This window comes from Scomber scombrus, chromosome 5 (assembly GCF_963691925.1).
Source record: "Scomber scombrus chromosome 5, fScoSco1.1, whole genome shotgun sequence".
Lineage (NCBI taxonomy): Eukaryota > Metazoa > Chordata > Actinopteri > Scombriformes > Scombridae > Scomber > Scomber scombrus.
This window is the reverse complement of record NC_084974.1, coordinates 10,833,523-10,861,465: the sequence shown is the minus strand read 5'-3', so window position 1 is coordinate 10,861,465 and position 27,943 is coordinate 10,833,523. Positions and strand designations below refer to the sequence as shown.

At 39.6% G+C, this 27,943-nt stretch overlaps 3 protein-coding genes across 3 annotated transcripts; 2 read left to right on the top strand and 1 right to left on the bottom strand.

The window, feature by feature from the left end:
* kbtbd3 (kelch repeat and BTB (POZ) domain containing 3) lies at positions 1–3,967 on the top strand. The gene is made up of 8 exons (XM_062419496.1): positions 1–166; positions 925–1,107; positions 1,754–1,927; positions 2,044–2,334; positions 2,448–2,690; positions 2,773–3,063; positions 3,188–3,337; positions 3,845–3,967. Exons 1-8 carry the CDS (start codon positions 5–7, stop codon positions 3,965–3,967), a joined length of 1,617 nt encoding a protein of 538 aa, XP_062275480.1. The 5' UTR covers positions 1–4.
* A 1,360-nt stretch (positions 3,968–5,327) lies between these two features.
* LOC133980562 (sarcolipin) lies at positions 5,328–5,597 on the bottom strand. The gene is made up of 2 exons (XM_062419318.1): positions 5,513–5,597; positions 5,328–5,362 (listed from the first exon to the last, which is right to left on the bottom strand). Exons 1-2 carry the CDS (start codon positions 5,595–5,597, stop codon positions 5,328–5,330), a joined length of 120 nt encoding a protein of 39 aa, XP_062275302.1.
* Positions 5,598–12,559: 6,962 nt separating this feature from the next.
* Positions 12,560–26,494, top strand: alkbh8 (alkB homolog 8, tRNA methyltransferase). Its single transcript, XM_062418486.1, has 12 exons — positions 12,560–12,697; positions 14,024–14,157; positions 14,247–14,347; positions 14,503–14,634; positions 14,962–15,057; positions 15,614–15,718; positions 17,025–17,095; positions 19,651–19,757; positions 20,127–20,287; positions 21,334–21,614; positions 24,419–24,568; positions 25,273–26,494. The coding sequence occupies exons 1-12, from the start codon at positions 12,560–12,562 to the stop codon at positions 26,017–26,019; spliced, it is 2,223 nt and encodes a 740-aa protein (XP_062274470.1). The 3' UTR covers positions 26,020–26,494.
* Positions 26,495–27,943: the final 1,449 nt, after the last annotated feature.

The following is a 27,943-nucleotide window of genomic DNA, read 5'->3' as shown; positions in this document are numbered from 1 at the left end:
GGCCATGTTTGAGGTGGATATGCGAGAGCGTGATGATGGTTCAGTAACATTGGGTAACCAGTGTCTGGCGGCAGTGACTTCCTTCTTGGATTTTGCATACTCTGGAGAGATTCTCATCACAGATGGAAATGTGGACATGCTGTTTCAGCTCGCCTCCTTTCTACAGGTAAAAATACAACCAATAGCACTCACAGAACATCTATGCATTTCTTTCTTCCTCTTAAGCACATATTATGTCTACAAGAGTGAAGACAAAATGGAGAAAACCACCTCTGGGAGAAAATTATGTCTTTAAACCGGTTACACCCTCATAAAATATGAGAAAGCTCAGCTGATGCAGAGAGATGGGTTTAAAGAAGGACAAAAAAACTTACACAAAAGGATAAAACACAATAAAGCACCATATTTCAGGGTGTCATGCTTGAAAAATTATTTTCTTGGTCATTGGTGGTCAAAACATCTGAATAAATTCATGTGTAGTTACATTATGTGTGATTGTGTATTCTTCCTCTTGTTCAAGCTTGTGTTATACCTTTTATCTCCTTACCTGGTGTTAGTGTAATGTGGTTCCAGACCTCTAACCCTAACTCCACATCTCTGATTTTTTACAACCCTTAAAATTGTGATGACAAAGTAACCAAAAAGAAACCAGCATTTTGAGTGTGTGAGTTTACTACACCGAAGCTTTACTGACATATTTCAATTCTGCTTAGTTTGTGATAAAGCTGTAAGGACAACAAATATAAAAGATTTCAAGGAGGTTAATACAATATTTGTGTTTCCATGTGTTAAAAGTTTTTTATATTCAATTTGCAGAATTAAATTATCTGTGGACTGGTGGTTTTTAAAAACTATATGTACTCTGTTTTTATGAAAATAGGTTATTTCACTCTGTTTTTCCTGTTGTCGTTATCGTTGCATCAGGTGCAGGTCCTGTCCAAAGCGTGCAGTGACTTCCTGATAGGAACCATGGATCTTTGCAACTGTCTGTCCCTCCTGTCCATTGCTGAGGCCTATGGATCCAACTCTCTCCTCCAAAATGCCAATACATTTGTGGTTCAGAACTTCAACGACCTTTCCGAAACTCAGGACTATCTGGAAATGCAGGTGCTAGTTGAGGACACACAGGATTGTTTGCATGAACAAAATAACTAAACAACTCCATTTGTCCTTTGAATAATTTCTACCCTGACTGTACAGTATATTGTGTTTGCATAGAATACACTCTGTCTACCTGAACAAGTTTCAAAGCTGCTAAATAATAACTTAAGATTCATCTTATGTTGATTTTATTTGTAGCATATGATATTCTACAGCAGACAAAACCTGCACTCTGCATGAACATACTCTGAACAGTGCACAGTAATACATCTCGTTAATTTTGTAGGACCTTTCCACAAAAATAATGGCATGTAGATGAATGATAGACACATATTTTCTTTCATAAAATGTTTTAAAGTAATGATTTCAGCAAATGTGTGGATAGAACGCAGGCTTCTTTTATAACTATTTTTCTCCAAAGTCTGGCTCAACCCTCAGACAATCAGATTTTGAGTCTGAAGTGTTTCTACAAGCTTTGTTACCATTACAAAGCATTCACTAAATCTGGCCCTGGATGTCTGAGATGGTGCCAAAGTCTTCCAAAGGACAATTTTAATCTGTGAAATGTACTTCACCCCACTTACATCAAAAAGCCTGACTGAACTGCTAAAAGAACTTGCTCAGTATTCACCATATTAATTGCTTCTTACAGACGAATGTGTTGGAGGCATGCCTAAAGTCAGACTCCCTCAACGTGCCCAGGGAGGAGGCTGTGGTGATGTCACTTCTGAAATGGATACGCCATGATCTTCCTAGAAGACAGAAGTTGCTACCCCAAATGTTATCTCTAACCAGACTCCACCATCTACCTGTGCCCATGCTAAAGGTATGCACACACAGAATGTACTATATAAACACACATATACAAAGACATACATATACACTTTCACACTGCTGCACTTGTCTTATCCTATTCATATCATCCCTAACATTTTCTCTCAGACTCTGTGTAATTCAGACTCTCTGCTCTGCAATGATGAGTCCTGTCTCAACCTGCTGTCGGAGGCTCAGAGCAGACAGAGTCAGTACAGCGGCCTGCTCACTGATGCCAGGCCCGCCACCACACAGAGCTACATTTACATCCACAAGACGGAGGAGAACGGAGAGATCTGCCACACCTTCTGCTACTGTTTAGAAACAGACAAGTGGAAAGAGCTAGGGACAGTGCATGGAGAGGGGACAGCAACAATGCCAGACCCGCCAGGCTCCTACCTGACTGGCTATGCTGAAAAGGTACATTTTGGGATAGAGATCCTGGAAACAGAGTTCATATAAAAATGTATTTTTTTAAAATCATGCTCTTGCTTTGAGTTTGAAACATTTCATCATCCTCTCTACTGTTCAAGATGTTTGTCACTGGTGGTTGCCGGGGAAACTGTTGCCGAGCTGTACGTCTCCATGTGGCCGAGCCATTCCACGATGCTACAGATGAGGTTTGGTGCTTCTGTCCTGTGACCCTAACCTGCACACCTGTACCAGCAATGGTGAAACCCCGAACCATGCACACAGCTGTGACCTGCCTGGACCGAATTTACGTCATCGGGGGACGGACCAACGGACCCAGAGGCGGTGCTCCCACTCTGCTAGAGGTACAAACAAACAAGCAGTGTATGTTGGTGTAAATGTTTTCATGTGCGGGACAAACTCTGCTCCACTCTGTCTTATGTTTAGGTGGAGTATTATAACCCTCAGTCCCAGATCTGGTGCTCAGTCAGCCCGCTGCCCAATACCATCTTCTACCCTGAGGCCAGTGCTTGTGGCAGCGTTATCTATACGCTGGGATCGGAGGTGGAGATCACAGACTCCTTCAACCCCTCACTGGACTGCTTCTTTAGCTACGATGTCCAGCAGGACCAGTGGAGCCGCCTGGTGGCAGAGTTTGGCCAGTTCTTCCATGCTACACTGGTCAAGGCAGTGTCAATTCATAATACACTGCACCTCTGTGACCTGTCCACTTATAAGGTGAGCCATCAGATGAGCATGAGTGTGTAAATTATGTAATGAATAGATAGGATATTGTGCAGGATGTGTCAGTTGAAATCATAAGGAGATTCATCTTGTTCTCTGGCCTTTATTTTCCATCCAGGTCTACAGTTTTTGTCCAGAAACCTGTGTGTGGAAGGGTGAGGGATCGTTTGAATGTGCTGGCTTTAATGCTGGAGCATTGGGTATGAGAGATAGAATCTACATCCTGGGTGGAGACTATTCCCCTGACGAGATCACTGATGAAGTTCAGGTACAAGAGAACATTTTATCCATTGAAACTAACTTATTATCTAATTTACTAACTTTCAAGAGGCCTCTTTCAGTGATCTGATCAGTGGTTGACCAAGGAAACATTGGCCACATTTTACAGTGCATTAAAAAAATTATTTAGTTGCGATAAAATATGCAATGTAAAATGGTCCTAACTAACTACAAAATGACAAATTATTCTTTAATTGGTGTCCATGCCACCATGAAGACCACCAAATAAAAGTGTTTGTTATTTTTATTGAGAACATTTTAGAATTTCTGTTTGCACTGTATATTTTATATATTGTTTACAAATGTTTCATATATTACCTCTACAATAAATAATGGGACCTGGAGAGCCTGCACGTTACAGCTCAACGTATCAAGCTATCAATTATTACCCATGTGTGCTCACACACTCTCTGTATTTTTAAGGGCAGAGAATAGTTATCTACTAAGATTGGATTAGACACTGTTTTTACTATCTGTTTTCATGTTACCTGTGCAGGTGTACTACAGTGGCAGGAGTCAATGGGAGGAAGTGGCGCCTATGCCCAGAGCGCTCACTGAATTCCACTGCCAGCTCATCAGCTTCAACAGACACAGAGATCCATGGGGTGACGCAGCATGATACACAGCAGACAGACAACAACATGAACACATGTGCTTCCTGCATCACTGATGTAAGCATGGACCCATGAGCCTCCCTTGGCTTTCAAACTCATGTGCATGAAGGACAGCTGTGCTGAACACCTCCAGAGAAAATGTAATTCAAGTTTGTCAACAGCTAACACCCCACATCTCCTCTCACAGGTCACCATTACACAAGACCACCTGAGCCAAATAATTTATTTTTTTATGTAAAGATCTGATCCTTAAATTTGTATGTTTGAATCACCTGTCATAGGATCTTTGTTGTGTCAATTGAAATGTGGTCCCTCCTATGGAGGAACCCTGCTGAGCTTAAAACTATTATAGAAATCCTATTTTAGTACCTGAATATTTTTGTCAGACACATGTGTTTAAAATACAGAATCCACTCAAAGAAGATTCACTATATCTTTAAATGTATCAGCTCTCTTACAGCAAGAATAATGACAAGAAGAATTTGCTTTTGAGACTCCATTTACACAGCTTACTGTGTAATGTCTGATTTTGTCTTCTTAAGTTCAGCTGAAAAAGAACTGCTCATGTACACTAAACTGGGTTAAACTAAAATCATTTCATGGGAATACTGTGTGAATAATCTGGGTGGATTCTCACTTTAAACTACTTGCCTTTATTCTGTTTTAGATTGGCATGTGTCCATGCATGGCCTGTTTCTCCTCTCATGATATACACAACCCAATATGCAACCAAAAGATTAATCTCTTTCTGTGGCAGATTCATTTATGTTGAAAAGTGCAAATGTGCAACTTTATCTAGACTTTTCTTGTCTTGCACTTGTATCACAGAGAAACACACGCTGTAGCTTCAGTCTATTAACAAGTAAATTAACTCTCAGAAACCATGAGGATGGGCATCATGGCAAATGAATGGAGAATGTATTTGTGCTTTGAAACAGAAAAAAAAAGAATGCAACAAATGAAAGTCTGTATTATGGCAGGAAGTGAACATAAACATAATGCTTTATCATGTGTTGATGTCCTGTTTTATCAGAAAATATACAACGCTTTGACAATGTCATTTCCTTAGAAAAATACAGAACAATATACTTTAGAGACTGAGAGACAACAGCACGGTTCAGATGTCACAAGATTGACACAGAAACATTTGCTATATATTACTATTATTAGTGACATTATAGCATTTTCTAGCAGTCACTTGAAGGGTATGCTCAATTAAAACACTTTAGACCCCTATTCATTTCTTATATTAGTCTTATCTCTACCCTTTCAGCTATTGCCAGAAAGTCAAGGCCACATTTAAAAATATCTCAGAATACAAATACCCATCTCAGACTTGTTTGTCACAGTTTAAATATTACACTACTACTGCAGCTCTGGACCAGACAGGTGATCATAAACTGAAAGAATGAAAAGATGTAAACACAACAATAAGAATCAGTCCTACAGTAACCGAGTTGGCTTCCCTCCACACATTTCCCTCTATCTCCTCCGCCAACCTAGAGCCAGGAGATGAGAGGCGTGTGTTTGCTCCATGGTTCAGATCTGATAACTTTTCACCAGCAGCCACATTAGCAGCACGGTGATTAAAACGACCATGAAGTTGAGGAACAGCTCCTGCGTTGAGCGGTCCATGGCTGTTTCCCAGATGGAAAGGACCGGAGAGAATAGGTGTACGAGGAGCAGAGGGAGCTGCGGCCAGAGGGAGAGGAGGAGGCGAGGCGAGGAGGAATGTTGCAAAAGTGGAGAGAGAAAAGGATTACCACAATATGTTAAGCAAGGCAAGTAAGTAGACATTTAAAAGTGTGGGTTGACAGTATATGTGTGCATATGTGTCAGTGGATGTGTTTGTGTGTGTGCATGTATGACCTCTCTGTTATCATAGATTGGAGGGATCAGTCAAGTCTCAGTTGGGTCACTATATCTGTTCACAGTTACCATTAGTCAACAGGGAGGTTGGGGGGGGGGACATGACACTCACACATGTACATACAGACTAACAGGATACAAAGTACTGCAGAGCAAAGTTGTTTTTGCACTTCAAATTATTTTAGTTGCGTCGAGCAAATCCATTTAAATCCACTGAATTCACTTCTATTCATGACTGGCAGTTGCAAATATTTACTCTTGATCAGTTGTCAGCATCAGTATTATTCTCCCAACTATGACAACATTTCTCAGGATGATCACTAAATGAAGATAAAGTTAGTTGGATGTGACAGCGTTAGTATTATTCTCCCAACTATGACAACATTTCTCAGAATGATCACTAAATCAAGATGAAATTAGTTGACTGTGAACTCACTATAAACAAGAGGAGAAAGCAGATGTAGTTATGTGCTCCAGCAGTACAGCCTCTTGTAGTCTTGACCTCTGATGCAGCAGCTTGTGTTCAGTCTGAAAACGTCTTGGTCGTGGCAGTTCTTCACTTCCTCTCTGCAGAATCTACAGTATCAGCAGATGATCTTTCAGCCGTTGCCCAGCTTCTGCGGTCGCCAGGGGCAGGGCCCGCTCCTAAAGTAGTCAACCTCAGCGGACCGCCCATGATTCACATACACACACAGTGATGTCACACACCAACTCAATGACCAATAGAGTGTTATTTTCCACAATCAGGTCCATTGGAGTGTTTCCCATCTTTAACCAAACAGAGTCTCTGTCTTTCTCTCTCCCAGGGCTATTTATAAAACATTATTGCAGATACTTGGTGGATTACAGTTGCCCCAATTGCAATACTTGCCTCATTTGATTGATATAGGAAACTGAAAGTGTAACTTGGGAGAAAATATGCAAATGAGCAACGAAGAATAACAGAGCAACTTCTTGAAAATTGCAACATATGAGGCACATAGGTTCAAATGCAGATGATGCCACAATTCATCATGCACTCTGTTCTGTCACTTCATGCTGTTTACTAAGACTTTAATATGATCCTTAAGTCCCCCTCCACTCCACATTGTGTTTTGCTTATTGTTATGTCATGACATGGATGTTTGATATTCATTGTGCAGAATAATTTACATGCAGAGTGGGATACCTAAAGGCTGTTTTCACATTTATCTGCTGAAAGTTTCTGTGCTTATTGAAAATCAGATTTCAAGGGATGGGTTTGTGACATCACAGTTAGTCTCCAGCTGATTTGGGTCTAATACGCAACATATAGAGCTGTTATGATGAAAGCCTCAAGCAAACTGACAAATGAGTTTCCAGTGAAATGTGCTTGTGCCTAGTACTTAAATGAACATTGTGTTATAAAATACCGCCTGCCGCTGCACTTCAGTTAACTTTAACCACCTTTCCTGGCTGCTGAAAGACAACTGGATGGATGACCACAAGAGGATGTATAGGTTACAGAGGAACTGTCCCCCTGGCTTATAACAGGTTCAAATGGATTAACAGATGCAGACCTGGGAGTAGAATCAGATTCTGTTCCCCTCTGTGGAGTGCTGGCAGGCAGATACTGTATAATAATATACTGCACTAGCTTTTTCTTGCTCTGAGTATGAGAAAAGCTACGGTTGGTCAACACTGCCCATATGAACGGCTTTCAAACAGAACTTTGCAGTCTTTGCCAAATACCCCAAATGTTATCTTGGTGCTAAGAAACTGGTTCTGACAGGTCACCTCAGATCATCTCACACTTGACAGCTGCTTAGAACAGTGTTATCTCTGAGCGGGTGTTAAACCCCCTTTGCACACACACACCTTCCACCGTGCACACGGAGGGGTCACAGTAGGACAAATTGTGTACGAGCATGGCTCTCTTGAATCTTTCCATCACAAGATTCCAAGGTCATTCCAAGAGGATTTAACAGATGAAACCGGGTGCCATTTTATTTCCCTATGTGCTCTGCCAGTGTCAGGCAAATAGCTATTCGACCAACGGATTCCCATTGTCATGGAGATCGAGTGCTGGAGTGATTGAATAAAGCAGGATGAGGTGTACAGGCATCTCTGGTGGGGTGGACCACAGCCCATGCTGACAGCTGTGTGTATGTGTGTGTGTGTATGTGTGTGTGTGTGTGTGTGTTTAAGATAGAAGAGTGATGCCCTTTAAATCTGTGGAGAGACAGAGGGGTGTCAACAAGGCCTCAGAGACACCATACCGCACATTCTGGGACACTCTCTCTGTGTGTGTATGAATGTGTGTGTGTTTGGGGGGAGGGGTGGTTAATTTAGTTTAGCGTAACCACTGGAAAAAAACAACCTCAGAGAGTGAGTGAGTTAGTTTATTTCCCAAATGTAAACTGTTGCTTTCATGTTAAAGCAGTTATCTCAATCTGATGTTTCTATGAAAGCACAGAAGTTATGAATGATAACATATTTTAAAGTTAAAACATTGAGTTCAGTCTATGCAAAAGTGATTATTTACATATACTTACTACTACTATAGCAGTGATAGAAACAGCATAGCTTCATAGTGCACATTTCAAAGGCACATTGACAATATCCTTTCTATTTAAAACCAATGAAAATATTGAAAAAATAAGTAAAATGCATGATTTGATGCAGAAATGTGTGTTTAGCAATGTGTCCCCTTACATCAATTAACAGCAGTTGTCCCGCACATTAGTTTGCAAATGGCTGGCAGTGAAAAATTATTAAGTCTAAGCTTTGGTGTCAAAATCTTTTCCACTACAGCAAGAGAGATTGGAGGAGATACAGGAATTTGACTCTCATCCTGACAGAAATGATACACACACACACACACACACACACACACACACACACACACACACACACACACACACACACACACACACACACACACACACACACACACACACACACACACACACACACACACACACACACACACATACACACACACACAAGGATTGCCAAACACAGCTCTCAGCCCTGTTGATACTTTGGCCAGTTGAAATATTTTGTTTGAACATCAGATCTGTTGCCAGAAACTTCCACCACTGTCTCTGCTGGCCACAAGTCTATGAATAAAACATGTCTTCTCTTGTTGCTATCCGTGGAAAGCAAGATAAATTGTTGACTAAATACATGTTTTATAACATAAAAGCTTTAAGATGAACTTTATTTCCTCTTTGAATTAAATCATGTCAAGCAGATGCCAGGAGAACAGTAAATTAGTATACTGAGATTTGGTAAATACATGCTTGTCTATCAACATCTGTCAAACAAGAAGCAGATTGCAAACATATATTAGTTTCCTACTCTCTTACCACATCTATACAGCATCTTTTGGTCCCTATACAACCTATACAATATGTTATGTTGTTTATTGTATCTCATCACTTGATCTAATCACCCACTGTGTTGTTCTGACTTGTTCACCTATGTTGCACATTTTATTTCATGTTCATCTTGCAATGGAAAAACACCTGCAGTTTTGGCTTACACATTTCTGCACTTTAACCTGGTTGTTTCATCGCCTCAATTTTACGAGACTCATCTTTCTCCAAGAACAGATGGATATCTGCTTACACCGTCCATTGGTAGCAGTAGAGATCAGAACCACTATTTTAAAACACAGGATCTGGTTTCTTTATCTGTCCATCTCCATCCAGCAGCCTCCAGCTAATTGCAATACAAAGATGCCAGCAGCAACAGCAGCAGCAGTTTGGCCTCTGGCTACTGGCCCGGCATTTCAGAGGGTGATGGTATGCCTCAGGGTACATGAGTGGTTCCACTGCAGTTCTCACCATTACGCTGCTTTTTCAAAGCTTGATGTGTGAGGTGAAGCTGCCCTTGAGCGCAGGGAAGGGAAATATCTCCCTAATCTCCAGTCCATAACTGTGGCAAGTGACAAGAGATGAGACTTAAGTTCAAAGTTCATTCTTAATTTTGGAAACACTAGTTGAGAAGCTGGTTTGGATCTTTAAATAAAGCGAATGATTCACCAGCTTCTAAATGGACAACATGGTGAGATTGTTTTCTTAACTGCAATATTTCTGAGACATTTTTCAACAACAATGTTTCAAGTCCGGTAGACTGAGGGTGATAAATTGCAAGAAACTCTGCCTGCAGTAATTGATTTACAATGTCATAACACAGACAAAAATAGGAGAACAGCCCATTAAATCATCCCATCCCATGTCCAAGTTTTAAGGTTATCTTCCAGCGCTCATAAAAAAAGAGTGTCAATTTTATTAGAGTCTTGTGAAAAACAAGATGGAGCAGGGCATTGTTATCATGAAGGCGAGGGCAGCCTGTCTCCTGCTCTCTTGTCTGACCAGCTGTTGTTTTGTAGACTAAACTAAACGTGCTGCTAAGACGACGAAGGGTTCCCACTAGCCAACTCTGCCTGGCGCTGTAATTACAGAGATGGTTGAGGACAGGTGAAGGCTTCATTACACAACATCCTACTGTATAAATGCATGCATGCACATACACATACACATACTAAGACGTGCACGCGCATGCTGGAACACACACTCACACACAGGGGGCTGTAGAGTAATTAATCTGGCTGTGGAGGAATTCAAACGCAGGATCTGAGCTAATTGGCTCCTTAGAGGGAGGATGCAGACAGAGTGCAGGGACCACAGAAGACATTGCACCAAAGCCAAACTGATCAAATACATTGTTTATAATTCAGCAACATGCCAGAATGCTGTTTCTCATCTGCCCGTTGTAATAATATTGTTTTCATTCTTGTATAATACAAGATTATCCTCAGTTGCCAAAATCTGAGTGGAGTCAGGATGGATGAGGATGGCTCCCCAGGATAGACATCCTATATAGTCACATTTTATCCCTTAGTATCAAATTAGCGGGCCCTATGGAGGGATCCCCAGAGCAGTTTTGTGTCTCTTTTGTTGGGAGATTAGGCAGGCATGCACCATGGATTTGCCATTGTGGTTTAGGTCTTATATTATCCAGCCACAGACCACAACACTGGCTGTCAGTAGGGGCTGGATACTACATGGGTAGTTCAGAACAGAAAACAGAAGGACCACTCACACAAAAACAACCAGAGCAATCCTATTATTAGCTTGATGTTTTAGATATATACCACCAGCAGAACAATATGTCCCTGCTGGAATATTATACAATACGAAATAAATAACTGTGTGTCCCATGCAAGGCAACAAGAATACAAAGTATAACAGTGTGACTTGAGGCCCACTACTGACTAACAAAGTAATCCCCAAACCCAAGCAAGTAGAGCACACTGTCTTGGTAGGGTAGTCTTCAACTACCAGCAGATATGAGACGGTTGCTTAGGTTACCTCATTAGGGAGGGGGCACCAAATGAGTGGGATATGTTTTTCTTTTGTATGTTTTTTGACATGCTTGCTTTTATACAGCTTTTATAAATAGAACTTATTGTCCTTGGTTTTTCAATGAAACAAAGCAGTCATGTGCACATCAACAAAACCTCAGTGCGTAAGGTGTGGAATACAAAAAAACAATTAAACTACATGCGAGGAGTAGCCGCATACTCAATCAGAACACAATAAGTCTTACTCATGCAAAGGCAGACGTGAGGAAGATCTGTAGTTACCTATAGTGTGCGGGTACTCTTTGTTATCTAGTTTCTTTTCTTTTTCCCTGTTCACTTGCATGGGTTTTCTTCTTCTCTAGGTTTGACTTTCAAAGCCTAAGTAGTGGGTCAGTTTTCACCCGACAGCCACCAAACACTCATTGAATAGAACCTCAACCCCCAGTTGCCTCTTTTCTCAAAGGACTGGGAGGACATTGTCTGGGCTGGAGGAAAACTACCATTGTAGCAGCACTTCATTTCAGTGTGACTTCATTTTTTAAGTTCTAGGACTGGAGAAACTATTGTTGCACTTTTTTCAGGGGGGTGGGGTCTCCAATCTAAAATCCTGCCTAGTGCACCAACATAAGGCCGGTGTTACACTGCACTTGATGACTAATGCTATTCTGTGACCTGCAGTGTTGGAATTACTCAGATGATTTACTTAGTAAAAGTATCTGATATATTAAATACAATTAATAAACCACCTTTTATCACTCACAGCCAGATTTTCAGCTTTTTTTTTCAACTTTAGAAGTCTACTTTAGAGGGGCACCCTGACTGCACTGGAAAGTTTCTTCAGCGACAGACCATTTCATCCAAAGTGTGTAAACAATTGGACACACTGCACTTTTAATGTAATTAAAATATTAGTATTTTATGTATACGGATTAAAGTGAAATAAATACATATAATATACATGTGTATTTATTTCACTTTAATCCGTGCAATAAGAATATCACCTCTGGTATATTACCACTGAATACCAATATTACTCTTCTTTTGTACTTATTATTTATCCTTTATTCTTTTTCTTATTGCTGCTCCTATATTTTACTGTTCACTTGCTGCAGTAATAATGCAAATTTCCCCATTGTGGGACTAACAAAGGAATATCTTATCTTACTTTAATACAGCTATAATTTTATGTAAATATGATTTTAAATGCAATATACATATATATTTACCTGCAATGAAGTATTTTTACATTGTGGTATTGACAGGCAATTTGAACTTAATTAAAACATCTGTCACTGCGGGTCGCATGATATGATGGGTAACCAAATACGGTGTAACACTGGTCCTGACTTCCGGTCTGTAGTCTTTGTTGCACCCGGACGAAATAAAACGTCGCACCATGGATCCAAGCGTGGATATAAAGGCTGATGTTGTCAGGAGGAGCAAAGAGGAGAAGAAAGTTCTCCGAAAACAAATAAAAGCCAGTCTCACTTTACTGAAACATGAAGGCATCAGTACGACGTCGCTACCGACCAAGGTGACACAGAAACAAATGATATTTATAAAAAGGCAGCTGTCAGTGAAGAGAGATAGCTCACATACACACCTTCTGCTACTTCTTCTCACATGAAATTAAACTAAATGCATAATTAAGTTGGGTGTTTTCAGCTTGTGTTAGTTTACTGATAGCCAGCTGCTTAAAATACAGTCAATTGCTCAGTCACTGCTTTAATATCAGCTATAAATTGTATCTGAAAACACATGAATTAAGTAAAACAAGGTAGCAAACGACGAAATATTACATACAAATCTGCGTCATCTTTTTATTTAATTGTATATTGTATTCTATATTCTAGTTTTGGTCTGTGTATATTGTATAGCTGCAGTGATCAATCGATTAGTTCATTAGATCAGTTCAGTTAATTGCCAAGTATTTTTATTCCAGCTTCTAAAATGTGAATATTTTTCTGGTTTCTTAAATCTTCTATGACAGTAAAATGAAAACTTTTGGGTTGTAGACAAAACAATACATTTAAAGATCAAGACCTGTGATCAACATTTTTTCACCATTTCATGGACCAAACAGCTAATTGGTTAATTGAGAAAATAATCAACAGATGAATTAATATTAAATAATAATGGCTGGTTGCTGCACTAGTATATTCATTTTTAAAACGTTTTCCCAGCTGCCATAACACCTGAATCTAAAAAAAATGTTACCTGTAAAGTTAGTATGTGGTTATTGGACTGTATTGACTCCATATTAGATAATTATAAGGATTTTTTTGCAATCAACTGCATTTGTTTAGAGTTTGTCATCATCAACGTCAGACTAACAACTAAAAAGCATCAAGACAATAACATGAGACATTGTACGTGTGACGATCGAGGTTGTAAGGTGTTCAGAGCTCTGACAGAAAAGAGAAGAAGCTGTTCATTCTGGTGGTGCAGGACTTAATGCAATAAACTTAAAGGATAGGGTCACAATTTTTCAAGTCTGTCTTAAAATACACAATCAGGTGCCCATAAGCACACTGAACATATGTCAACGTTTTAGTCCATGTGTTTGTTACTGTACTTGCAAAACAGCTCAACATAGAAACACTGTCTGAGGAAACACAAAGAGGGAATTTGATGCTAAAAAGTAATGTAATTATGTAATTAAGGCAGTTTTCCACTTGATATGACTAACTCAGACTACTGAAATCTCATATAATCTGCAGATAAAAATAAAGGAGACTTGTGTCCATTACAAGGCGATGATTATGGCAACAAGAATCTAAGTCAGTGTTCATTTGGGCACCTTACTTTTTTCAACAGCCCGATGGCAAACATCACGTCTACCTTTCTGTCTCCTCTGCAGAGTTTGGTGGTGGCTAACGGCGGCCTGGGGAACAGCGTCAGCCGCGAGGAGCTCTCTGCTGTGCTGAAAGAGATGGGAGAGGTGGAGACTCTGGTTATGCCATCTCACAAGCCCCATGCTTTTGTCACATACAGGTAGAGGTGTTTGCATGAACAATACGTTACATCTTTAGGATTGTTTTCTTATCAGCTGCAGGCTCCTGATATTGTTGTTCTGTATGCAGGTCAGAGGAGAGTGCTCGGAAAGCCCACGTCCACCTTAATGGCCAAAAGCTGCTGTGTGGAGATAACAGCGTCACACTCTATCTCATTTTTGTTGACTCAGGTGCTCGTCTTAAACATTTGCACACATACAAGCGCTCTGCTCGTTTTGAAACAAATTATTTAACCTTACATGTGCTCCACAAATCACGTCTTCTACATGGTTTTATAGCCAGTAGAGGGAGTCTCATTGTTTCTACTGTACATGTGTGTATGCAGTAACCTGTGAGGAGGAGGTGTCTGTCCCTTTGCCAGAGGGCTTAGTCTTGGTGGAGGACTTTGTGTCTCTAGAGGAAGAGGCTCTGCTGCTCGCCGCTGTAGACTGGTCGCACACTAATGATGATGTCACCGGTGAGGGTCTGCGTACTTTCATCAGTTTATCTTCATCTTAAGCTGCTGTGCAGGAACTCGTCTTTATATTCACCCAGAGAGTTGATGATAAAACTATAGTTTGTCTTATAGATTATACAGTCGTGATCGAAAACTAGTTAACTAAGGTTAGGTTGAATAAAGTATACTAACTGTGGTAAATGTGCACTCAAGTCTTAATGAGTTATGAATTCTTATTTTTCATCATATTGTACAAAGCTGTTTTATACAATACAGAGAAAAGAAACACAAGTAATTGATCTTTTTTGGCCGATTTGCAAACTAATCCATTATTCCAATGTCTCTTAGCTCAAAAAGCGCTGAAGCACAGAAGAGTCAAACATTATGGCTTTGAATTTCGTTATGACATCAACAATGTGGACAAAGACAAGCCGTTACCTGCAGGTGAGTATTTTCATAGATTTGACCTCATGTACAATTTTTTTTAGAAATATGAATTTGTGTGTTTTTTATTTTCATAGTTTTGACCCACAGTCTTATTACTTTTAACAACATTTAACACACTGATTATAATCCTCCTGTAAGACTGTGTGTGCCAAAAAGTTGTCAAAAAATCAGAAATAGTACAAATCGTATTGCTCATTATTTAGCAGAGACTGAGTTGTTCAATGTTATAGTATGTTATGTAATGTAATGTTGCATATGTCTTTTATTAATTATAGCTTAGTGAGTCATTATATGTCACGACTGTCTGACATTGTAACAGTGTGGGAAAAAATAAATCAATATAAAATTAAAGAGGAACAGAGGAGCTTAGCCTGTGTGTGTGTGTGTGTGTGTGTGTGTGTGTGTGTGTGTGTGTGTGTGTGTGTGTGTGTGTGTGTGTGTGTGTGTGTGTGTGTGTGTGTGTGTGTGTGTGTGTGTGTGTGTGTGTGTGTGTGTGTGCGTGCGTGCGTGCGTGCGTGCGTGCGCGCGCGCGCGCGTGTGTGTGCGTGTGCAGGTCTACCCGAGGAGTGTAAACCTATTCTGCAGCGGTGTGTGAAAAACAGACACATGGACGTCATGCCAGACCAACTGACTGTCAACCAGTATGAGTCCGGACAGGGTTTGTTATTCCAGTCATATTTTTTTTATGTCACACTCTCCTCACTTATATTAACACATTTTATTTAAAATCAAACCTTTGATATTCCTCAAAGTATTGATCACAAATGCAGGAAGCTGGTCAGAATACTAAAAACATGCAAATTAAAGAGTTTTTAAGCATAATAATCCACAAATATATCAATGTTTTCACAGAGGGAAGTTCAACAATCAATATTTTGTGGAATAGCTGATTCTTGGCATGATCAGTCAATACCTAATCAATACTGTATAAAGTTTAATCATGTGGGCTGGAGGGATTTCAAACACACATAGAGTGGCTGTAGAGTCTGAAGATAAAAATACAAATGTTTAATGTGAGGTTGTTTATTTATTAAAGTTTTTTAGTTAGACTGTATGTGCGTAGAGATAATAAAGAGATAGTAACATTAAAATAGATTAAAACAGATTATTTCAGACATTACTCAATAGTTTCTACAGCTGTTTAGTCCAATATTTCAAACTAAAGTAGATTTTATTGATTTATACCACAAGGTGGCAGCAGAACCCTTTCAACATGCACTCATGAATGATGAGTGAAAGTCCTCAGTTCCTTTTAACATAATGCATCAGATTATTTGTTACACAGAACCACCCGAGAGGTCGTCCTTGAAAAACACCAAAAACTTGGCACATGATTGGATGAACCACATGTCTATCACTGTCTTACCTTGTGAGGCAGCTGGATTCACAAGATCACGAGATCAAGCCTGACAAGATGATGCATTTCCCTGAAATAAGGATTTGGATAAAGGAATTGCTATTAATTGTGCTTGTTTTTATTTTTAGCTCAATCACATAAACTCGATTCTATTATTAAATGTCAAGAAGTATCAAGTTTCTTACATTACAAAAGGGTCAAAGGTAGGGCTGGACATTATATCAATATTTGGATATCGTAATATCGTGATACGGCAGAAGTTTTGTCTTATCCTGGTTTTAAAGGCGGCATTACAGTAAAATGATGTAATTTTCTGAACTTACCAGACTGTTCTAGCTATTCTGTTATTTGCCTTTTACTCACTTTGTCATTATAACCTCATTACTGATGATTATTTATCAAAGTTCTCATTGTGCAGATATTTAGTGAAGGCACCAATAGTCATCCCTTCAATATCGTTGCTATATCGATATCGGGTTATTTGGTAAAAAATATTGTGATATTTGATTTTATCTATATTGCCCAGCCCTAGTCAAAGGTCAACATATTGTTTTTCAACTGGCTGATCTATTTTCCATTCATATGTGTGTTTTTTAATTCTGTGCAGGTATTCCTCCTCATGTTGACACCCACTCTGCCTTCGAGGACACCATCATGTCATTGAGCCTGGGGGCAAAGGTATGAACTCTAGGGAGCATACTGTGGATAATGTGGGTTTGTAATTGACCCATCAATCAGCTTGTAGAGCCATTATTGACCAGTAGACCTCAGTAGACATCTATAATTAAAAATGACAGTTAAAGATTCAAAGTAGTGATCTTTAAAAACACCAATACAGCGGTTAAGCAGCTAAAGCAGCAGGTAAAGTGTTTTTCAGACCCTTTCTTTCTGTGTCTGCATCAGGGTTATTATAGTTAACTAAAACTAAGACTAAAACTAAAACTAGCAGTGAAAACATTTTGTTAACTGAAATAAAAATAAAAATGAAAGAAAACTAAATAAAACTCAAATTAATAATCAAAACTAACTAAACGGAAACTGAATTCCAGATAAAATCAGCTTTGTTTTTGTTGTTCAGTTTGACTTCTTCTAATACCTGGAAAACTAAAACTGAGACTTAATAAAAATTAAACTAAAACTACTTTATTGCTTGTTAAACTAACTAAAACTAAACTGAAATAATAAAAACAAACTGAAAAACTAATGAAAATGTAAAAACTATAATAACCCTGGTCTGCATTGGATCAATCAAAGCAGACACAGAAAGAAGCTACACTTCACTGTCTGCTGTGATTCGCCGGTCCCATGAGACTCAGCACTCTTGAGATGAGTGTGTGCGTGCGTGTGTGTGTGTCCAAAACACTGAGAACATTTTGTAACCGTGCTTGCTACATCTCATTGTTTTCTCTCTCTCCCTCTCTCTCTGACACACACATCGTCATACTCTCTCACTCACTGTGGGTGTTGCTGTGTCCTTAAGTGTGTGACCAGGTGATACGAGCTTGTTCTGGGATGCTGGTTTTAGTTTTTGCAGGGTGACCGATGTAGAGGAACACCCATCTGTCTCTACTTGTCTGAAACACAGGAGCTCTATTAGCAATCACCTGTCATCTGTTATAGCATCTGTCTCACACACACATACACACAGATCGGCAGACAACCTGTGTGTGAGTGCAGTGTATGTTTTGTCTGAGCTTTTGACTCTCAGGAGGACTGTGTCACATACTCTATATACTTAGTGGCATTTTGTGAATCTGTGAATGCAACATTAATTCAAATTCGGATTGTTTGAGGCAAAGGAACAAAGCACCAAAAAGTCTCCACTCGATTTAATTTAACTAGATTTGAAAAGTAAATGTATGAAATTATTATGAATCAATACACAAAAAGGCAGAGAAGAAGAATGCTAGCAAGTAAACGTAGACATAAACAATGCAGATTTTAAGGAAAATCAGCTTTCGTCACCATCGATTTAGTCACATTCCACCAGTTTCATTGATTGGCTAATACTCCTCGGATAGGAACAGCACAGTCCTGTCCGTAGTGTGTGTCTGCGTGTATGCATGTGTGTGGGTTTATGTATATGTAAGATGGAGATTTCAATTGTGTTTTCAGGGAAAGATTTCATTCATTTGCTGATGTTGCATGTACATAGCTCTCTCACAATCACCCACAAACACATATGTCTCTCGCTCACTTGCGCCCACACACACACACACACACACACACACACACACACACACACACACACACACACACACACACACACACACACACACACACACACACACACACACACACACACATGCCTCTTCATCACAAAATCCAATTTTCCTGCTGTCAGAAGTTGGAGAGATGCAGTTTGAAATAGTGTGGATGTAATTTCCCAGCAGAGTTTATGCTGTTTTGTCTTGTATGGAAACATAAGGATCAAACAGCATTGCTACAGTGCTTTTTAGTAAGTGAGAGAGTGAGCGCTATCTTTTTTTTTTGTCTTTGGGTAACATCAAAAATGTTGAGTGACAGGAAGGAGTTGTTCTTTTTTTAAATGCTTCTGTTAATATTTGATGTAACAGTCATGTAGTAGTGTAGTAAAGACAAGGCTCAGGAGAAAACATTTGCTGCTGTACAGTCAGTCAGCTGTTTCAATAGCAAATGCAGCAGTGAAACTAAATCACAAATAATGTGACACATAGCTGACTCATGAACACTGTGAAGCCCAAATAAGCAATTACTTGCTGTATGTGGGGCATAGTTAATAATATTATGATGCTTATTTCATACCTGAGTTTTGTATTGATACGAGGAATTACACTTTAATTGACACTTTGCTGAATATACATGCATTTTTCTACCAAATTTTTGATATGAAATGTGATAAAGCAAACATAGTAAAGATAGTATCGGATCAAAGAGTTTAAACACCCCCTCCAGACATGTTTGGAAACACATACAAGGTTTTTCTACCTGTGTAGAAATTCTCTAAATGACATCTACTCCTTCTCCCTTACTAAAAACCCAGAATCCATGAAAATGCTAATATTGTTTGTTTCAAAAAAAAGATTAACTACTGGACGCAAGATGTTCACTAATTCACTGTCAAAGTCCACTCTGACAGTATGCAAACTAGAGGCTTCAAGTTTCCACATCACACTTTTGTAAGTTGCACGCTGGCTCATGATCATGACTGATCATTTCTAAATGTGCTTGCCTGTGTGTGTGTGTTATTACAGACGGTGATGGAGTTTCGCCATCCTAACGGCCGTGTTGTTCCAGTGTTGTTGCCAGGACGCAGCCTTCTGGTGATGAAAGGACAGAGCAGATATCTCTGGACCCATGGGTGAGCTTGGACTGTGTCAGGTGGATCTGTCTCTGCTCCTAGGAGACAGTTAAATCTTGATGTGAGCTTTGGGTCAATTCACAAAAAGACAGTGCTTTTCTCTTTCTCTAGCATTGTAGTAAAAGGTAGGAATGCTGAATCTTCTGACCTTTTTTGGAGGGCTTTGCAGAGTAGTACTGTACAATCAACTCTTCTCCACGTCTCAATCCCATCATGTAAAAATAAAACCAGGCAGTAGAGTAGATCCACATCTTCCTGTGTTCATAAAAAATACACAAACTTTACCTATCAGCTGCAATAAGCTTCTTAATGAAAATCCACAACTGCTGTGTCACGGTTTCTTTCTGATTTTTATTCTTATTTTTTAAGGATTACTCCTCGAAAGTTTGACATGGTGCCAACCTGCAACCCACAATCCCCTGCTGATGCAACATCTGACTCTGGGATCCACAGAAATCTCACCCTGAGCAAGAGGGGCACCCGCACTTCTTTCACTTTCCGCAGGATCAGACATGAACCTTGCCACTGTGGTGAGATTCTGTGTAATTATTTGTTCCCCCCCCCCTAGGAAATTAGAAAAACTGTTTTCCAGGCCTGGAAATGGTTCAGAATTAGGTGAATGTTTTGGAAATGTTTTGAATTAGGTATGACCCGATCTGATATCAAAGATAACAGATATAAGAAGGCTGCATGAACTTGGACCTCCTCCCACTTTTACCATGTCAAACATCAGTACATTCATTTAATATGAATATACTAATCATCAATCTCTATACTAAACTTTTTGATATCTTCTAATATGTGATCTGGGGCCAAACGCTTCCTTTGGATCATTTTTCTCACAGTATAGTGAGATCATAGTGTCAAAACGCCTGTTAAAAGGCACCAGAATACAGGAAATGACATCTACTCTGTTAAAAATGTTATGGGGGATGACCCTTTGTTAAACTGCTTAAATTAAGTCATGGAAATGGGGTAAAATATTATGGAAAAGTTTTGAAAATGTAATGGTAAAAATGTGTGGGAACCCTGAAAAGCCATTTCTGAAAGACTTATGGTCATTTCAAGCTTAAAATGTTATACAATATGCTTACTCACTGTTATGCTGAGAATTAGATGAGAGCAGTGATACCACTCACATGTTTGTGCTGTAAATATAACACTAAAACTAGCTGCCGGTTAGCTTAGCTTAGCATAACATTTAAAAACTGTGAAATAAGTAGCCCAGCTCAGTCTGATGCCAAACTATTTCTTTAATTTTCCACTTCATCTTTAATGGAAGAGACAAAATGTCATGTCCTGTTCAGATATTTTAGCGTTTGGTTAACTTCCCTAACTGTAGTCACCTAGCTTTAGCCACATAGCTAACTAGCTAGTATCAAATTAATTGTAGTTTCCAATTTTTTGAGACATTAATATGGATTGGATAATGTGTAAAGCAAAGGGTGACAGCTTGTTCACTATGTGGTCAAAGTGATTATGGTCATGCTTCCACTGAGTAATAATTGTTGGCTTGTATATCACTCTGTTCTCATCATTTATCCCATTTATATCTTCTTCTCCTCCCTCTCTCCAGCCTTCCCCTCTGCCTGTGACAGTCAGGGAGCTTCCTCAGTACCGTCGACCTCTCCGCCATCTCCCCCCTCACTTCCAGGTTGCCATGCCGACGCAGCCCGTCTGGAGGAAAAGTATGTGCACCGAGTGTACAACACCATCGCCTCCCACTTCAGCAGCACTCGACACTCCCCCTGGCCTCGCGTTTGCCACTTCCTGTCCTCGCTCCCACCTGGAAGTGTGCTGGCTGACGTGGGCTGTGGAAATGGGAAATACCTGGGTGTCAACCCAGAAGTGATTGCTGTGAGTGTCGTTGTATATTACAATAATGACTGTAATCCTGCGTCACTTTATTGATCCCTGTAGGGATATTTCCTATCTCATTCCGTTTTTATTGCGAGCGCTTAGAAAGATTACTATCATTGTGAAATGCTACACAGCTTCATAACGGTCATTTATGTGAAGGAACATGTCATAACTGCAAGGGCTATTTCATGGGCACATACACAGAGAGCAGAGACAACAAACAATGAATCTTCATCTGAGGTATAAACTCTACCTCCTCTGCTGCTACCTCACATGTAAACAGATTCAGGAGGACATTGTTTAGAGCAGTCTTCTGTACATATCAGTGTGTTTACATGCACCTGAGTAAGTAACCAGGTTACTCAGAGAAAACAGGTTACATGGGTTATTGGAAAATGTGTTTACATGCACTGTAGTAATCTGGTTATTGTAAATCTGCTTGTTTTGGAAGCATGACTTACTGATTTTAACCATAATTAGCTTCCTGACTTTTGTTCTCTTCTGTTTTTTTGGTGTGTGTGTGTGTCTGTGTTGTAGCCGCCCGACAAAGCAGTGAGAGAGACACTGGCAGACAGACAGACAGAGCGGAGCTTTTGCTCACAGCACAAAACTGGAAACTGACTTATTTTAGACATTTACAGGCGTCCGTTTGAATTGTAGTTTTTTAGTAATATGTAATTATTTTTTATTACAAAGATGCATCGCTGTGTGTTGTGATCTCTCCTTTAATCCAGCTGCTCTGCGTTGTGCTTTTTTGTCTGCAGCTTTTTGTTATGCACATGGTTGCAGACATACTTTTAAAAGGCTGATTTAAAGCCCAGTTATGTGTATACATGACAGAGAAATTGGGTTTCTCTAATCACCTACCCCAATTATAAAAACAAGGTGTTTCCTTTACAAAACAATTAAGAAATCAGCTGACTTCTAGCCCGGTTACTGAAGTGCATGTATGAGGAAGCCTTACTTACCCAAAATCCCTAATGACTTGTAATGACAAGTAATGTTACTCTGACAAGGCCACAAGCCTCCTCTTAGTTATAAAACACATTTGGTAAGATTTAAGGAATAGTTTATTGAAAGAGATATATGTTTAGAGGCATTATTGTATGTTTTTTATAACCTTTTCGACAGAACTAGGCTAGCTGATTTATCCAAGTCCCAACTCCAGCTCTGTGATTAATGAAAACACTTGAGATTGATTTGGAAATTTTCATCTCGCTATTGGAAGTAGCATCCCAAAATTTTGAACTAGTCCTTTAAATAAAGTTTCCATTGCATGACACAGATTTAAAAACTTCTGTTTCCTAACCCAGCTTTTATGGGTGTACAGTTTTATAAACTGCTTAGGCATTCAGGTAAAGCTCCTTTTCAGGGTTACCTACAGTTTAGTTCCACAACAAAAAGACACTGCAAAGGTCAAAGCCTCTGTCCTCATTATTCTCATGAATATAAAATTAAACGGAGACAGAGTAGCTGTGGCACGACCTCAGCTCTCAGTTGCAGATGTTGCCTAAGCGAGACATCTTTCTGCACCAGAGTGAAGTCAAGAGGACAAAGAGAGGTTTGCATCATTACACTTTGCCTGAGCAAGAAGCTACTGTTTACTTATTTACCTCCCAGCGTGAGTCAGGCTGTTGATGTGGATGATGTTATGGTACTACAGTAAGCATTGTTGTTCACATAGATAAATATGTTTAATCAGTGAGTTTGTTTTTTTAAGTTGACTCATGTAAACACTGTGCCTCATTTAAAATAGGCTAAGTAATACACTTAGGGATGATTTCCTTGGTGCTGAGGCCCATGTTCCTCTCTCTCCAGTTTCTACTGGCTGCCATTGTTGGCATTAGCTCAGTTTCCATGGTAATATCCTAAATTTTCTGTTTACGTATGCACACTGGGATATTCATGTTTGGGATTTGGGAGGAGCGTGTAAGCAGCTTATCCTGACTCAGACCGTAACCATGATAAATCGTTACTGAGAACACTGTGATCATGCAGGTCACACTCCAACTTTCTGCAACCTGCTTTTTTCTCTCTTTCTAATTCTATTTCTATTTCTATTTCTCTTTCCCCACCTCTGCTGTCTATTTTCGTCTCTCTCTCTGCTTTCCTAACCCCTCTTTCTTCTGACATTTTCTCTCCCTGTCTCATCCTCTCCCCTTGCTGATTAACACTGTTAACCTGCAATTAATTGAAATGAAACAGCTTGACCTTTTGTATGTTTGCATGTTGGCAACAGATTGAGTGTGTGTGTGTGTGTGTGTGTGTGTGTGTGTGTGTGTGTGTGTGTGTGTGTGTGTGTGTGTGTGTGTGTGTGTGTGTGTGTGTGTGTGTGTGTGTGTGTGTGTGTGTGTGTGTGTGTGTGTGTGTGTGAGGATTTCTCACTTTCTCTTATCACCTCTGTCTCTTTTGGGAAGACATCATATGACTCATGAAGCTTGACTGAAATTCCTCCATGAGACAAAATGTGTTGGAAATTCCTGCATCCCGTCCAATCCTCTTCTCTTATCTCAATTTAAACCATTTCTCTTCTTTTCTTCTTCCATTTTATCTAATTCATATTCCTACTTACTCTTCCTCATATACTCCTATAGCTTCTTTATTTTTAATTCCTTTACTACCCTTAAACTAAAAAATCTCCTCTGTTTTACCACAAGGTTGAAGGTTGATGCAACTGTAGATTTGTATGAACACACGTCTTTCTCCGCTCTTTAACTGAGACATTTTGTTCTTGTCCTGCCTGCGGTCCTGTCAGTCAATGATGTTGTATACCCATGTGTGTGTGTTTTTTCTTTTTCCAGGTTGGTTGCGATCGTAGCAGTGCTCTTATCCAAATCTGTGCAGAGAGGGGTTTCCAGGCATTTGTGTCGGATGCACTCAGTGTCCCGCTACGAACAGCCTCCTGCGATGCCTGTATCTCCATTGCTGTCATACACCACTTTTCCACACAGGTACGTACAGAACAAACACACACACACACACACACACACACACACACACACACACACACACACACACACACACACACACCCGTGTCCTTCATTTATCTCTTCCCTCTGTAGTTTCTTTCCAACGCTGATCAAAAATCACAATCTACCTTAACCCTTAAACAGTCAACGTGCACCAGGAGACACTGACTTTTAACAACCTGCTAGGAGCATGATTGGTTAAGGTGGTTGTTCAGTTGTGTGCCTTAAGTTATGAGGACTAGATTGGTAGAACTGAAGCTTGTGGTAGGTTTATACTTTGATAGAAATGATAAAACTCAGTTTAGAAACTAGTATGTGTGATATTAATGACCAGGGAAAGCACCTCTCTTTATCAAATAAAGCATTCAATCTTTTACCATTATGACCATTTTTATACCTTAACAGGAACAACGTATCTTGGACGAGATACAACTCATAAAAATCCAAAATATACAAAATAATTTGAAAATATATTTATGGAAATGTTTTACTTAGGTACAAAAGAGATAACTAGTAACATCCAAATTATTTTCCACTCATGCCTGTTTAAGGGATAAATAAAGCCATGATTTTTAAGTCACTTAAAAGTCCACCTTGTGTTAATTTGTGATTCAACTTCCTGTGTTTTAACAAGCAGTATGTGATTGAAATGCTCAAATAAAACTGTTTGTGTGAATGTGTTGTAGGAGCGTCGGCTGGCAGCAGTGAGGGAGCTGTTGAGACTCCTGAAGCCTGGAGGTCGAGCGCTCATATATGTTTGGGCTTTTGAACAAGAGTACAAGCAGCAGAAGTCCAAGTACCTCAAAGATTGCAACAAAGAGCATCCTGGGAACCGCAGCCCAAACAACAGCATGTCAGAAGACAGCCAGACGCCTGATGGGAATAAAAGTAAACATGCCGACAGACATTTAGAAGATGACAGCGAAACGCACACAGAGACCCACAAGCCTGTAGACAACATATCAGATGTCAGCAATGTGACTGATGGCAAACTTAGTGTGCATATGAATCGCACCGCCTTTAACACCCAGGACTTGTTAGTTCCCTGGCATCTGAAAAAAGGAGGAGGAAAAAAGGAGGGAGAGTCAGCAGAGGGTGCAAAGAAGGATAAACGGAAAGATAACTCTCGTCCAAGCAGTCTTAACTCCAACTCTGATTCCAGTCCAGGTTTTGAAATCAGCTCAACTTCTGCTTCAAGACTCGACACCACAGATTGCAAATCTAAACCCAGTCCAAGTGGTGACACGACTCAGGTGTCCAGCTGCAGTCTAAAGTCAGAGCCCGAGAGCGTCCCGCCACCGGTCTTCCACCGCTATTACCACGTCTTCCAGCAGGGGGAGCTGGAGCAGCTGTGTGTTCAGGTAGCTGGAGTCAAAGTGCGGAGCAGCTACCACGATCAGGGAAACTGGTGCGTCATATTAGAGAAAGAATGAAGGAGACAAACTGACTGACGAATCTATGAATTACTGTTGGAACAATTTATGAATCCTGTAATGAATCATGACAATACTATGTAACTAAAGACTAAATTAAAGGATTTTTCAAAACAAATCTAAACATGCATGTGACTTAAAATAAATATAAAGATTTTACTAAATATCTGCCATTGTTGTGTGTTTGCTTCTAGCATAATTTGTGTACAAGAGGTAAAGGTGGACTGTTTGGAAATTACCTGAACAGTCCTGCTGAAAATGAAATGCACTATCTTAAATGAACCTGTGTTGAGCAGGAATCTGAAAAGCCATGTACTGTAACATAGATCAGCAACACTGCTCTTTTTGTCTCACTATCTTACTCTTTCCACTGTCTTTGACCTCAGTGTCTGCTCTGAATCCACTGAGCTGTAACTAAGCTATAAACAGTGTGTGCTTGACCTTTTCTAGTTAAAGGGCCCAAAGTAACATGGCATCTCAGGCTGTGGGGGATTTTTCTGTTTTCTTTTTGTTAATAAAATGTGTCTGCTTCATGGATTTTACATCACATACCTTGTTAATGTATGTTTCAAAAGACCATACAGGTTTTATTCCATGATGCAGAATAAAGTTTTAACAAAGTTGTTGGACATTTAGCAGCGTCATTACTTCTCTCCTGAATGGTCTTGTCTGGAAAATGTGGGATAAACATTATAAACATGTCCAATATTAGGGTTTTTAAAAAGCTTAAAGACAGGTAACTACACATATCATAGAAGGACAGCTATACAGTTATACAGGGTTTCCACAAAGTCTCTTTACAATTTAAAAAAATCATTACAAAAGTTATTGATGAGATATTTTAATCAGATTTTTTTTTTATGTACTCAGTGGTTATCAAAGTTTTTAATCAAATTGCATTTGTGTATCGTGTATGGAACAAAGATACGGGACATCAATGACCTGAAGCAAAAGTCACTGATGCCATTGCCACCATTAATGAGGCTATGCTACAGCCATGGTGAGAAATCCAGTACCGTCTTGATGTGCTTCGTGCAACTAATGGTGCCCATATAGAGGTGTATTAAATGATTACATTTCCACATATTTGTCTATTAATTTGCTTTTGTAATAAATTTGTTAAATTGTAAAGGGACTTGATGGACACCCTGTATATCTTTTTGACTGAAAAGTAGACAAACATGCAACATACATGTAGCTTTAGCTGAGCAGAGAACAACTGATTCATGATAGTGTGCAAAGTTTTAAAGGCCATTTAAATCGGGTTGAAATGGCATTACATTGAACATACAGTATGTCTTAGAGGAGATTAAACATTTAAATGTAATGTAATTTATTTTACAGTTAATAAATATTGGAGCAACAATATTAATGTTGCTTCATGAGTTTCAGGATAATAGCGTGTGCTCCAAATCAGTAACAATTTTGCACAAATAGCTCTTTTTGTGTTGTTGCCAGTCCATTTTACTGTTGCATCAACAGACGATGAATCAATACTGTATGTGAGATGAGTTTTTAAGATTGTAGTAATATAGTAACACTGAAGTATGACTCCATCAGTCTTCCTCAGACTCAACCGCACATTACCACTGCTGCATCCTATGAACAAGATAAGTTTCACCAGACAGCTGTAAAGAATGAATTGTGGGATAATGGAGTATTGATGGCGGCAGAGTGGAGCCTGGTTATTTGTTGTGGCCCGTCTGTGGCAGGTTAGTAATTGGGCTCTGGGTAAATTACGTCTGTGGCTCCTCAGTCCGCTGGGACACACATAGACAATCGCGATGCTCAGGCAGGAGATGATTTGGTGGCTTTTATTGACAGCGGATTATTGATGAAGGTGAAGCAGACTGGTGTGTGTGTGTGTGTGTGTGTGTGTGTGTGTGTGTGTGTGTGTGTGTGTGTGTGTGTGTGTGTGTGTGTG